The sequence below is a fragment of the Quercus robur genome, chromosome 1 (assembly GCF_932294415.1).
Source record: "Quercus robur chromosome 1, dhQueRobu3.1, whole genome shotgun sequence".
Classification (NCBI taxonomy): domain Eukaryota; kingdom Viridiplantae; phylum Streptophyta; class Magnoliopsida; order Fagales; family Fagaceae; genus Quercus; species Quercus robur.
In genome coordinates this window covers 15,220,937-15,235,397 of record NC_065534.1, presented here as the reverse complement: position 1 = coordinate 15,235,397, position 14,461 = coordinate 15,220,937, and the positions used below count along the sequence as shown (strand labels likewise).

The 14,461-nt window shown below is 32.0% G+C and overlaps 1 protein-coding gene and 1 long non-coding RNA gene across 2 annotated transcripts; one reads left to right on the top strand and one right to left on the bottom strand.

Annotated features, from left to right (window-relative positions):
- The first annotated feature begins 2,582 nt into the window (after window positions 1-2,582).
- Window positions 2,583-4,126, top strand: LOC126722738 (uncharacterized). The gene is made up of 2 exons (XR_007654043.1): window positions 2,583-2,765; window positions 3,370-4,126. It is a non-coding gene; the product is annotated as an uncharacterized LOC126722738 (long non-coding RNA).
- Window positions 4,127-4,953: 827 nt separating this feature from the next.
- Window positions 4,954-13,735, bottom strand: LOC126722731 (serine carboxypeptidase-like 31). The gene is made up of 10 exons (XM_050425884.1): window positions 13,432-13,735; window positions 11,392-11,499; window positions 11,129-11,224; window positions 8,538-8,630; window positions 8,377-8,459; window positions 7,425-7,712; window positions 6,810-6,940; window positions 6,537-6,632; window positions 6,338-6,443; window positions 4,954-5,100 (listed from the first exon to the last, which is right to left on the bottom strand). Exons 1-10 carry the CDS (start codon window positions 13,733-13,735, stop codon window positions 4,954-4,956), a joined length of 1,452 nt encoding a protein of 483 aa, XP_050281841.1.
- Window positions 13,736-14,461: the final 726 nt, after the last annotated feature.

Here is a 14,461-nt window from a genome sequence, read left to right as displayed (position 1 = left end):
AAAAAAAAAAAAAAAAAAAGGAAAATTATGAAACTAGACAAAAAAAAAGCCTCTTCGCATGCTCAAAGTAAGTGTGATTGATTAGTATGAGAGTGTCCTATTTTATGTGGATACTCTTTAGACTGGACTTTTATGTGATTCAAAAATACCCCTAAACCTTACGTTTAATTAGGAAAAAACTTGAGGACAACCCGGTAAAAATATATCTCTAACTTCACTTAAAATGCCTACAAAATAGGACACTCTCCTACTAATTAATCCATGTCTTCAAAACAAACTTATCAAAAATTTAAAATTAAAAAAAAAAAAAAATTATGACACTAGACAAAAAAAAAAAAAAAAAAAAAACTCATCGCGCATGCAAAGCGCGAGTGATGAAGCTAGTACTATCTATAAGAGGATTTTTATGTGGTTCAGAAATACCCTTAAACCTTAGTTTAACCAGAAAAAAAAACTTAAGGAAAACTTGTTAAAAATATATTTCTAATTCCACTTAAAATGCCTACAAAATAGGACACTCTCATACAAATCCATGTTTTCAAAAAAAACTTATCTAATCTATCAAAAAAAAAAATATCCAAAATTAAAAAAAAAAAATTATGACACAAGACAAAAGAAAAAGCATCATTGTACACACAAAGCGCATGTAATGAGACTAGTATAGTAATAAAGTCATTACCCAATATGGTTTAATGATCAGTATTGTTGTTTAATAGATCTTGAATTGTATTGCTGCTTTGGGGAGATTATGAAATCTATAAAGTTGTAATTTACAATTATGTGTTTTGTTGGCTTTAATTCTGTGCCAAATTTGATTGTAAATTTATTCAATCTTTTGTACCCTGTATTTGTTGTGGGATTTAATTGTAAGGGTTTTGTGATAGAGAGAGAGTGTGTGAAGACTTAAGCTATTGAAGACTGAAGAGGTTTTTACGGGTAGCTCGTGACTTAGCATCCCGCGAAGTGATGCATGTGCTCTAAACATGACTGGAATGTGAAGAGTCAGTACAGATGGAGACAGCTGTGTTTCACGAGTGGCTCGCGGGTAAGGCCTTCCCACGAGACACCCGCAAAACATTCTGTTTTGCCAAACTGTGCTATCTGATACACACTTTCTGTACCCACACTATATATACCCACATTATCCACAAATGTTGAGGAGTGCTTCAAAAAGAAAAACCCTAGCCATAAACCTTGAGAGTTAGAGATTGTTATACCCACAATCCTATACACAATTGTTTGTGGATTTTCCTCAACTCCTACCTCTCCATTTCCATATCATTGAGAGGTTAATAGCCTAAACACTTACCACACCCTTCAAAGTGTCAAGTGAGGTTTTGGTGTTGTTGGGAAGCATTGGAAGAAGTCAAGGATGGCAAATGCAACATGGTGCTTGTTGCGGGATCCGGAGAGCTAGACAAGACACGGTTCTGAGAAACCTTGTTAGAGTAGGAGTTTGGAGGGCTTAGGTACATCGGGTAGATTAGGCTTGGAGGGTCTTTTGCCAACCCATGTATCCCAACTGATTGTCTAGTGGATCGATTACCGCTTGGAGAGCGGTGGAGAGGTTTTTCACCGAGTTCTTCGGTTTCCTCTTCGATAACACATCGGCGTGTTATCTTGTGTTTGCATCTCTCTTCCCTACTCTTTTACATTCCATTTTACTGATGTGTTGTCTTGATTGTGGATTAGAGTAGCTTGTTTGTTTATCCACTTGCATTTACATTATTCCACACTTAGTATTAAATTAGTGTAAAATCTATCGAGTTGTAACTTTAATTTGGGGGTCTAAACAGCTCTTGTGCTTTTAACACATTTCCAAGCTTTCAAAATCAATTATGGTGCATTGTGAAATACATAAATATCTAGTGCGCGTATTGTGTTGCCTACAAATTACAATGAACTTCTTTTGGCTGAACATATGACATTGGATTAGTTCTATGATACAAAGTTTATCAGAAAATCGCATCAACTGTTTAATTTGAAAAAAATAATAATAATAAACAAAGGCAAACTTTAGCAATGAAAAATTATTAAAATTATTATATCTTTTTTTGGTAGCAGGAAGCTTAGTTATTCAATCTCTAATCATACTATTGGATAATTTCCATTTTAAACATATTATGATCCAAAAGGTATAAACCAATTGTAGGCTGTGTACTTATAAAACAAGTAGGCTAACTATGAGTTAATTTAAGATTAGCTTAGAATTCTCTAGTATAAAATCTCTACAATTTTTTTAGGAAATAGTAATACTTATTAGAACACACGAACACGAAAGTAGCATTTAGAGTTTTTTAAACAGACTTATAATATATTACATAACTAAAGTACCACTACGAAATGGTCTAACCTTTGTAGTAGTAGTCTGGAGTTATAAGAACTAAAGAGCTTAATATCAAAATTGTAGCAATTAAGAACTTGCTATTATGGATGTAGTGTAACACCCCAGCCCAGACAAAAAAAATAAAAAATAAATAAAAAAATTGGACAGGTTTTTGACCACGTGAGCCCCACCCACCTACCCTTTAATTCCCCACCACTCCTTTTCTCTCAAAATATCTCACCTTTGGCCAGCTAGCTCTCATCTCTTCTCGCTTTGCTCTCTTTTTCTTTTTCATTTTGTCTCAACACAACACACATACACACACTCCTCTCCCTCACTCTCCCACCGGTACACTCCTAGCTCATCACCTCCACCATTTTTCTGGCAAGATCACCGGAAAACCCTCAAGAACATCACACCTTCACATAAGTTATTTGAGGTAAAAGTTCTAATCTCTTTTGATGGGTATTATGTTCTTGTTTGAGGTTATTTTACCCAAGCTTTAATAATGATATTCTTGAGATTTATGAGCTTCTTGGGTGATATTCTTGTAATTTTGTATATGGGTTTTTGATTTGGTGGACTAATTTGATGAGTGGGTTTATGATTTTACTAGTGGTGGCTAACTAAGGTTTATGTATGGTGAAAATTTAGGGGTTTTGAGGTATATCATGTGAAATAAATGGTGAATATAATTTTTATGGTTTATTTGGAGCTAGTTAAAGATTTAAATTGTTAGTTTTGAAGGATATTGTGATTTTGGTATCATGGGTCTCTTGATAATGATGTGAAAATCTTGTGGAAACTACTCAAATTATTGAGGTTTTGATGTTAGAGATAATACCTTGAATGATTTATGAGTATGATGGGAGTCTATGCCTTGTAATGAAATTGTTGAGAAAGTTTGAAAGTGGAATACTTTATTTGTGAGGTTAAATGTTAGGCTTGCCTAATTAATTTCTCAGTTAGCAATTACTAATAGGTAGCTAGATACAATTTCAAGCTTTATGCTTATTTTGATAGGTTTGCTTGGTATTTTTTAGGTTCTAGCTAATTTCATTTGGAGCTTGGAAAATTAGGCTTTTGTCGGTTGCGAAGTAAGTAGCTTTCTAATGGGATTTTTGGAAAATAATCATGTTGTATAAACATTGTTTTTGGGTCAAACACATTTTGGAAAATTAATGGTGGAACTATGTTTTTCTAAAAAGTGTTGTGCTGTGACCCTACTATATATGATTATATATGAAAGTGCATATTCTTATTGCATATGGGGAATTGCATGATTTGTTAGCATATAAAAGACTAGCATCTTGATTAAATTCTTGAGAATGAATTTTATGGATTTATAGCATTATTTGCAAAATATATAGATGCTTTATCTTGACCTACGTTATTTGGGAAGTTAATACAAAATCATTTTGACAAGAAATGAGTTGAGGGCTTTGAGAACTTTGTGAATATCTTGGGCATTCAAATATTTTATGAAACTACTTGGAAGTGAATTATGTATTTTGAATTAAAGGTAATTTGTGAGCTCTTTATGTTCTACCCATGTGCTGTGATGTGTGATTACCCGCTGCCTAGCTAGATACTATAGTCTGTGTGACATTGGTATCTTAGCACCCATCTTTGTGATGGTTATTGAGTTCTGTCTTTGTAACGGCGATGAGTTCCGTCTTTGTGACGGCATTGTCATGCAGCCTTGGGTTTGGAATTGTATTGTTATTGCTCACAAATTATAGTATGTAGTTTCATGAGAGCATTTTGAGAAGCTTTGTGCCATGTCATTTGATTCATTCTTGTCATATTCTTTTTGGAAATGGTTTTGTAGAAATTATTTGGAAATTCCCAAATTAAAACATGATTTGTAAATTGTTATCATTATGAAACTTGCATTTCCCCCACCCCCACTAATTATGCTACTTATTGAGCTCTGTCTCTATCTATTATTTTACAAAATTTTTCAGAGTAAGCAACTATCTTTTTGAGATAGCTTTTTGGTGGCTAGCAGTAGTTAGACTAACTGCTGATAGAGGTTGACTTTTATGATGGAGATAATTGTTGATGTATAACTTAGAGTAGGCTTGACCCAATTCTTTTGTATCTAATAGTGGTTATGCCTTTATTTTCCACTAATGGGACAAGTTGATGTTATGTAATTATTTATTCAAACCTCCATTTTTTTATGACCAATAATCATTGTATTTATTGTATAGAGCTTTGACTTACTTTGGAAGTATATTTAATGGAATTATTAGGATGATTCTTGATGTTGGTATTTGTTATGATTTTATTTGGATTGATTTGCCAAAAGGAACAAATCTACAGGTGCCTTTGAGATGTTTTTCTCATGCTTTGGACCCTTTCGGGTTTGGGGCGTGACATGTAAGCTATAATTAAGGCAAAGCCACGTTATTGCTTGCACTATTTACTTTTTTCTCTCTCAATCTCCCAATTATTCAACAACTTTCATAAGGATTTACTAAAAATGAAGTATTCGCCACAACTAGGATTAATTAACCATTCCCATTAATATGGCGCTGGTAGCTAATAATACTATTGGGAGTTTATTAAGACCAAAATCTTTTGGGAGAGAGACAGAGACAATTCACTGTAAGTTTTGATTTTTAACGAACAGCTTGTGGAGATTCTCCTAGGAGAAAGGCTGAGAAAAATGCCAATGAGTCGCTTGGTTTGAAGTTAGGTACTGCATGGCCAGCTCCTCTAAATGTTGCAAACGTAAGTCCCTTGTATTCTTGGAACCAACCACTGACCTGAACCAAATACCATTCCATTCCATATTGATTAGTAATGAAAGGTACAAAAAGAAAATCCTGTTAATATCACTATTACAACCATGAATTTTGTACTGCATCAAATAGCGAGCTCATATTGTAAGTACTCTAAGCAGGCTTTAACGGAACTCAACTTGTAAATCCAGCACTTATGAACTATGAAGCACCGACACGGCTGGGAGGGTGCCGCACTGGAGTCCGACGTGGGGTGCGTCATTTGACACCGCTGCCCGCACATCGATGCCGCGTCTAAGTTCTTTTTTTTTTTTTTTTGCTGGATTTGCATCGACTCAGTTCCGATTCATGCCAACTTGGCTTCGATTCAAGCCGAACTAGGCCGATTCAGCGAGAATCGAGTCGTATCGGCCAAATCGGATCAGATTGTATCGGTCGGCGGTCGAAACTGACCGAAACGACTGAAATCAGCCTTGAATCATGTCGGAACAGCCTAAATCAGCTTTGAATAAGGCCCAAACATCCTAAATCTGTAATTCCTTAATTTTATTTTGAATATTTGTTGCTTATTTTGTGTTTTCTTTTTTGTTTTGTGAACCAAGGCCATAGTAATGTGTTTTTTAAGAATATTTTAATAGTAAAAATATATAGAAAATATAAATAAAAATATTTTTAATAATTTTTTAATCGCCATACCCCATCGCACTTGCACCCTACTTTTTCAAAATTTACCAAGTCCCGCACCCACACCCGAATCCAGAAACACACTTGTGCTTCATAGCTTATGAACAATTCTTAGTTCTTACTATACGTAGGTTGCAAAGTGATGTCACAAGAATAAAGAGCGTTCAATGGAAAACAGGAAAGTGTCAGATTTGCACTTTCTTTGTGAAACACTCTAGTTTTCGTCTTTCTCCCAAGATGTAGACTGTGTACTAGTGGAGTATCAGAATACCTTGCTTCTTAAATAAGAAAACATGGTTTCACTTGCAGATGTAACTAGATACACAATATTCATATTTTCACATCTAGTGTCCACATCTTTTAAAAATGTTCACATTTAACACACAATACTGCTGATGCGTACGGTAAGTGTACAAATTTGAGATAACCAATGGCCAAATACTTTTAAATAATTGCTAATAAAATAGAGTTGTATATTAAGATAAGATATTATCTATGTCAGGATTAGTTATTAAAATGAAAAATAAAAATTGTATTTTAATGTAGTAATTGCCATATTCTGAATCCAGATGATTACCTGTTTCTCGTGGTACCAAGGCCTCCATGCCTTAGTGATGGGTAGTTTCAGGACATTTAAGCTGTATCTTGTAGACAGTACAGGAACTCTTCCATCCGTGTCTCCACTGAGCCACCCACAAAGGAATACCATAAGATTGATAGATATATTATCATCACAATCTCTAGAAAATAGTATACGGTAGTTAGGAAACTTATACCTGTAGACCCATATTCTAACTCCTGCTGTAATTAGCTTCTTGTATATAGGAAGGACAGATGGATTTGTGTATGTCCAATTGTTAAATATAGTCTCACTACAGCCAAAATTTTAGAAAAAAATGTTCAGTTTGTATCGTGAAAATCAAATTAAAAAAATTTCTTGGCCGCTTCTTTTTATTAGAAAGTTAAAGACTTGCTTCAAGTTTCTTTTAGATCAGGGAACTTCAAACAAAGGCAAACGAAATATTAACAATTAGTAGAAAATGCATTACTTGCAGATGCTCCAGTTCTTTAGCTGGTGACCATCACTAACATGTAGAGCCTTCTGAACATCTGGTCTGTTGTAGAATGTCTTAGCATAGTTATCAAGGCATGGATCGTAACCACCCAAGATTCTTGGCATCTGTTAAACAAAATCCATCACCATCATCTATTTATTCAATCAACTCGCAACACTTTGAATGAAATTAATGTGCGACATTGGAGGCAATCAATATAGAGAATCATATATTATTAGGGGACAAAGTTTGGCTCCAAACAAACTTTTTCCTTACATGATTAGAATTAGATTAAATAAGGCTCTTATGGTATGTTTCAAATAATTTTATATGATGTGATGACACTCTATACATAATTAGATTCAAAGAATAAATTATTAATTAATTATTGCCTAACATGTATATAAACCAAATTATTAAAGTTGGAACCTAAATCTGTTCATGAGATCAATTATACATAGACAATACTATAAATGAGGTAATCACTCTATACTTTCATTTCAAAATGAAATGATGATTAATGCCTGTTGATAATATAAAAGAGTGTTATCCCTTGTACATAAATTGATTTCCAATAAACTCTAAAATGAAATATTTATTATTCCTTACCATGTTAGATGTGCGCTTCATCTTGAAATGCATTGAATTGTTATCTGCATCAGTTGAATTGATAGTACAGGTTGAGGTGTAGAGGCTATAGATATCAATCACCTTATACTGTCTAAATAATTCATCAACGGCTTCAGTACAATCTTTGTTGCTCCATGTATCATTAGCGTCAAAATCACAGGTTGATTTGATTATGTTATGTGTCTCATCTGATATCACAGCATGACTCCAAGCATAATCCACTAGACCTCTCCAGTCGTCAGCATCAGATGTTTCGGGATTACCCAACTGTACTTTGAGAAAGGGATTAGTTGTGTGCTTTTGTTACCAATAATGGAACAATGGGATGCATTATAGTGTAAAATTTAAGTCAAGTTAATATATTGTTCCCTAAATAAATTCAAAATGTTGGGGGACCACAATTTAACTTCCTACAATCACTCTAAAAATAGGACTGCCTGGCGTGATGTCAAATGCCATAAAAAATTTGAGCGTGTCTTCCTCATCACCAATTGGTTTTGAGGTGGAATATCACAGTTTAGGATCCGACAAATGGTATCAGAGTCAAGATCATGGGTTCGAGTCACAGAGTGTCATTGTGAGGGAGAGATTGTTGGGATACCACAATTTGACTCTCTACAACCACTCTAAAAGTAGGTCCGCGTGGCGTGATGTCGAATGCTATAAAAAATTTGAGTGTGTCTTCTTCATCACCAATTGGTTTTGGGGTAGAATGACACATATCATGATCCCACAAAATACATAGTTGCATTGAATTTAATTATCCTTAGAAAATATATTATTATTAGTATTTCATAAGTTAATGTAACTATGTATTCAAATTTAATTGAAAAACTTAATATACTGCATCTAATCACTTAATGTACTATACCTAAATTTTACCAATATATAGATTTGAACATACTAATTTTGTAATTGTCTAGGACCATACCAAAATACCCTTGAGATCGATATAAAGAGAGGGATCTTTGTTCTTGTCCTGGATGAGGTCAGCCAATTCCGGAATGTATTTTCCTGTTAATGTGGAGAGTGAGTATTTGATAGGAATTCTGTTAAGATAAGCACAATAAACATTTATAAGAGTTAAAATACCTGCATAGCTTTCTCCAGCAATATAAAAGGTTCGCTTTCTATAAGACGGGAACTTGAGGAACCACTTGTGGAGGAAGTTATAAGCATCGTTCGCTATAAAAATTAGTCATATATAGAACGTACAACCAAAATGATCAGAAGCCCTCAAAGTATTTGCAGAACAAGATTTTGTAACATAAAACTTACAAAAAGAAGAAAAGTTACGTCTACTACATAAAATAATCAAGCAATTATAAACTATAAAAATTTAAATAATACTAGCCTTCGAGCACGTGTGTGAGCGCATGCTTAGAGGCTTTATTTATAAAGGTTAATAATTTTTATTCATCATCATTTGGAGTTCCTACTCTGTCATGAACTACATTAGAGTTTGCAATGATTTAATTAGACATGAAAAATTAGCAATTTAGCATGGACAACTAACTTACTAAGGCAGAAAAATTAAATAAAAATTGAAGCAAATAATCATAGAGACTCAAACAATAGTCGAATATAAACAAACTTGTTTGTGTTTGGTTAGCTAGAAAAATGTAAGTGAGAAAACAAACCATTGTTCTTTGTCTTCTTCCTATGAGTGTTGAAAATTAACATGTCTTCAATTGATTTGCAAATGCTATCTTGATCATCTCTCATAGAATTTTTTAGTCTTTGTTTGCCTTTATTTTTTCTTCTGTCAATTTGTACAAATATATTTTGTAAAAGACTTTTTTTTTTTTTTTCAGCTTTTTTGAATGTTAAGTTTAAGGTTGTGTGTTTGAACGTTTTTTTTTTTAAAAAAAAGGTTGAGTTTTGATCGTGAGTGGTGTAGGAAACCGTTCGAAACTGTTTAGTTTGAATCTGTGTAGTGGGGGTGAAGTTTATCTATAACCAATTGATGTTTATCACTTTGTTTTCAATTTTAATTTGATTTTGAATCTTTGATAGGAGAAATTTTTTTTTTTTTTTTCTTTAAAATAACCCAACGGACTTCCCTAAAGAAAATATAAATAAATAAAGGAAGGACTTACCGAACATAATTGAGAGTAGTTGACCTTAAAATAAATAAATAAAAAAGGAAGGAAGGTGTAACCGAGTATTGAGTTTAAATATAAAACAAATTTTTAAATTGAGAGTTTTTTTTTTTTTTTTTTAAATATTAATTGTGAGAATTTGAATTCAAGTAGAAAACAGACTTTTTAAATAGGGATAGGGAATAAGAGATTTAGAAAAAATAAATAAAAACACGTGAGAATTGAAAGAACATTTTTTTTTAATGGAACCTACGAATTGAAATTTTTAGGAAACTGCAATTAAGAAAAAAATGGAGAGATAAGAGAGGCTAAAATTTAGGATTTGAAAATACGTAATTTCATATGGGAGTTAAAGATATATTGTACTTTTACGAAATTATCCTCAAGCTTTGTTTCTTTTAAACAGAGAGTGTAGGGTTATTTTTGAACCATGAAAATGAGAATCCCAAATAGAAAAAACTCCTTAAATAGTAGTATAGAAGATAAACTTAAGGTATGTTTGATACATTGAATGTAGATTACAAAAGGAATTGTAATCTCTAGATATTTCTATATATTAAGAGGATTCAGAAAGTTAATTATGACTTCAAAAAATGTGAAAAATACCTCTAATCTAATTAAATAATCTTTATTCTTAAAAAATAAAAAATGGGGTTAAAATTGTAATTCAACAAAATTAAAAAAAAAAAATACCCGAGAAACTTTTTTCTTAAAAATTATCATACTCTCTATTTAAATATATCTCACACACATTTGATACATTTTTTCCTAAAAAGTAGCAAACATTAAACTAGCAGTTTACTTCATTTTAAATCCCAAATTTTAGTTTCTTAAAAATTCCTTCCTATATAATCTCACTAACAATAGATAAATTTAAATTGAAAAATTACATTAAATTCAAAATAAAAAAAGAGCCTCTTTGCACACGTGGAGCACGTGTGATGAGGCTAGTATTTATTACTGGAAATAAAATGTGTTATAATGGAATAGCTAAATCTATTCATTAGTTTGATTGTGAGTTTTAGAATAAAACTTAAGATCTATTTTAGAAAATATCTCACTCATACAATTATATTTCCTAGAACATAATATATTTTAAATTTGAGAGAGATGAGTTAGTTTTTGATAATTTTTTATTTCCATAATTGCTACTTAGATATGAAAAGTTTGTTTATTTGGAAATATATTAATATTAGAAATTATTGCACCTACTAAGAAATGGTTATCACAAACTTTTTAGAGATGGATAATTATTTCTCATTTAAAGAATAGTTTTTTTTTTTTTTTTGAGAAAGATTTAAAGAATAATTATTCATAAGGAATGACTATTCTTGTAATAAAAAACATAACCAAACTACTGAATAGTTAAACCATAGGAATAACTATTACATTATTATGTCTATTATAGTAAACCAAACATGCCAAAGGTGAGTGCATTCATTCCATTTGATAAACTATCATTTGTCTTAATAATTTAAGATGTTATAAGAAATATTATAGTAAATTTAATCATTATTTTAACAATATTTATCTATAAAAATAAACAAAGTTCATGAGCACTGGAATTTGTATGGTCCGTACCTGTAAGTACATCTCCCAAACCAATGTAATCACTAGTTGTATTCGTGTATGAAAAACCGACCCCAATAGGAGAATCCAGGAATAATATGTTGGCTTCTGTATTATAAGACATTAAGAATTCTTAATATAACATTTTAATAGCTTATTGTTATCCTTAATTAATTAAATAAATTAATGGGGAACTAAATAGTGGTTCACAGTGCAATCGTACAAGTATCTAATATATATTATGCATTAAAATATTTGTGTGAAAAAATTTCTACCTCTGTTCCATGAGTAGGGATTAGATTTAAGACTATTTCCATCCTTATCCACTAGAAAAGGACCAATCTCTTGTGTTGCTCCATATCCCACGGAAGAGCACCCGGGCCCTGAAACGGAAAGCACCTTGTCACCTTAGCAGAGAACATAAAACGCAGTGCCAAACAAAATCATAGATTTAAACTTCTTGGATAGGTTCTCTAAAAAAAAACAACTTCTTGGATAGGTTAAAAAAAAAAAAAAAAAAAAAAGAAGTAAAAAGAATTCCCACAAAGAGACATACATAATACTTGAAGTAATTCTTTATTAACAATGATTTGTTTATATAGGGTCGGGGACTGTCTAAAGACTACACAACATGAAAATTTCCATTAACATGTGCCTGCACTTTCTTCTATCTACACAAATAGATATATATATATACACACACTAGCTCATTCTTAAAAAAAAAAAAAAAAAAAAAAAAAGTTAATTACAACTTATCTATCTGTGGTTTGGCCGAAATTTAAGTTGCTTATCCGTGGTTTAAAATTTGGTACTTTATTCACCTGAACTCTACTTGTTAGGCTTCTGTAATCAACCTTTAGCTTTTCCGTTAAAAAACACATTTTAATTAAAAAACATAACATAAAACATATCAAAAAGGTAGGGTTTGAAATTTTGCGGAAAAAAAAAAAAAAAAAAGGATGAACATTATAGTGAACAATGCTCTTGGGCATAAACAAATAACCAAACTGACTAACTTACGTATTGTAATTAAGAAAGACTTCAAGCACAGCTTTATTGTTGTTGAGATCTATTGTTGTTGCTGCTTTCTTCTTCATAGTATCTTTTTCTAATTAAATTTCATACTCTTGGTCTTGGGTTTTTTCTCCTTTTTGCTTCATTTGATGAATAGCAACGGATTCAATGCAAGTTCTAGTTCCAATTGTAGTTTATTAAAGCTTCAATGGCAAGGATGGATATAGAGAAAATCCAATCTCTCTCCTCCATCTTTCGCAACCTAGACACCAATAAGGCAGTTCCTCTAGCAGCAATCGTACTCTCTCCCTCTCTCTTTTATTAAAACCATGAGTCCTATATGGGTTTTCTTTGAATTATTGGGACTCTGACCCATCAATTCCATGAGGATTTTCTATGTTCTTCGTCTTTTGTCAATCAATTTACGTCACCACATGTGGACGATGTTGGGCACTCATACATGTCTTTCTTCTCTCTGTGTGTTTGAAATAAAATAGGTGATGATATGGCAATTTGGCTATACCCAAGAGCATTGTTCACTGTAATGTTTGTCCTTTTTAAATTTTTTTTTTTATTTTTTGCAAAATTTCAAACCCTAGCCTTTTGATTTGTTTTATGTTATGTTTTTTAATTAAAATGTGTTTTTAAAAGGAAAAGCTAAAGGTGGTTTACAAAATTACAAAAGCCTAAGGAAGTAGAGCTTAGATGGATAAAGTACCAAATTTTAAATTACAGATAAACAACTTAAATTTTGGCCAAACCACGTGTTGGTAAGTTGTAATTAGCCTTATATATATAACTTCTATATATATGTCTGCTTAAAAGCTCTTCTATTTATTTTTTTTTAATTGAAATAAACCCATTCATATCAATTTTCTAACCAAAAAAAAACCCAGGTTCTTATATTAAAAATAATAGTATAGATATGTATCGCCAGACGGATTTGGTCAAAAGATTTGATACTGCAAAGGATACTCAAAACTAATTGCAATTTTCTTGGCGAGTAAGGTTCTCCACATAAGATAGTACGTAAGTAATGGGACCCTACATCATATTTTATCTTAATTTTTATTCTTACAATCGTAGAAACCTCCCAATAAGGTCTATAGGCAACCATGGCATTCGACCTTCAATGATTTTAATGACAAAGATGATCTAGCTACGACATGAAGAAAAATATATATATAAATAAATAAATAAATAACAAGGATTTTATAAAGCTGTACAAAAACAAATTAAGCTACCTAAGAAAAAGATATAGCAAGTGTCAAACAGACACTAATACTACTATATATGCTTACCTCCATTAAGCCACAGAACTAATGGTTTTACATCAGCCTGAGTCGTGGCCTCATAGAACCAGTAAAAGAGTGCCCTTCCCTTTGTTTCATTTACAGTGACATAGCCAGCATAGTGCTTGAAGTTTACATCAGTCTGGCCAGGCAAACCACCAGTTACAAGATCTCCATTCCCTTCTGTGGTAATTTTTTCCCCGCTAGTCGTACTACTCCATTTCCACTGTCCAAAACACACAACAGGCTCCATTGATAGGAGAAGAACAAGAGCCACAGTGTGGAGAACTTTCATTTTTGATGCAAAATCCATATTGAAAGCACACCAAATAATTACATAGACCGCTTTCACGCCACAGGATGAAACACAAGGAGAGCCACATAACCTATTTATACCCATTGAGGCAAACTAGCATTCATTAAATTGTATGAAATTAGACAAAAACTACAGATATGGGATGAGAGTCCTACATGGCTATTATGAGCTTATAATAAATCTTTCTAAATAGATTATTATTGTTATTTATAGATATTCAATGTAATTCCTATGTTTTAGGATAGAAAAGTATCATGTCCACAACATTTTCACAACAAATCATAGTTGGCAGGCTATTACAAGTTTTTAATTTGAATCTACTATCGAAATTACTTTTTGCCCACTAATAATAGCAAGTAATAACTTGTCACATATGATTGGTTGTGAAAATGTTGTAAAAATATTCCTACATTTTAGGATTGATTAATGAGGTTCATCATTGCCTATTTATGAAAGTTGAATGCATTAATGAGAATGATGCAAAAAATTAACCAAAAATGTCTATTTTCTCCCCCAATTTACTACATTTATGACCCAAGATAATGCGCTGGATAAATTGTTTGAATTTAGTTTGGTGATAGAATAAATCTTTCTAGATAGATTATTATTGTTATTTATTTGTATTAAATGTAATTCCTATGTTTTAGGATAAAATTAGTTTCTATGTTTTAGGATTTGTTAATGAGGTTGAGAAATGATATGTCCACAACACTTTCACAATAT

Coding starts and splice junctions, on each gene's coding strand:
- LOC126722731 (XM_050425884.1), bottom strand. CDS start 13,735: ATGGATTTTGCATCAAAAATGAAAGTTCTCCACACTGTGGCTCTTGTT. Junction 8,631..11,128: donor TTTGGGAGATGTACTTACAG/GTACGGACCATA, acceptor TAATTTTTATAG/CGAACGATGCTTATAACTTC. Junction 6,941..7,424: donor TGAAGCGCACATCTAACATG/GTAAGGAATAAT, acceptor TTTGTTTAACAG/ATGCCAAGAATCTTGGGTGG.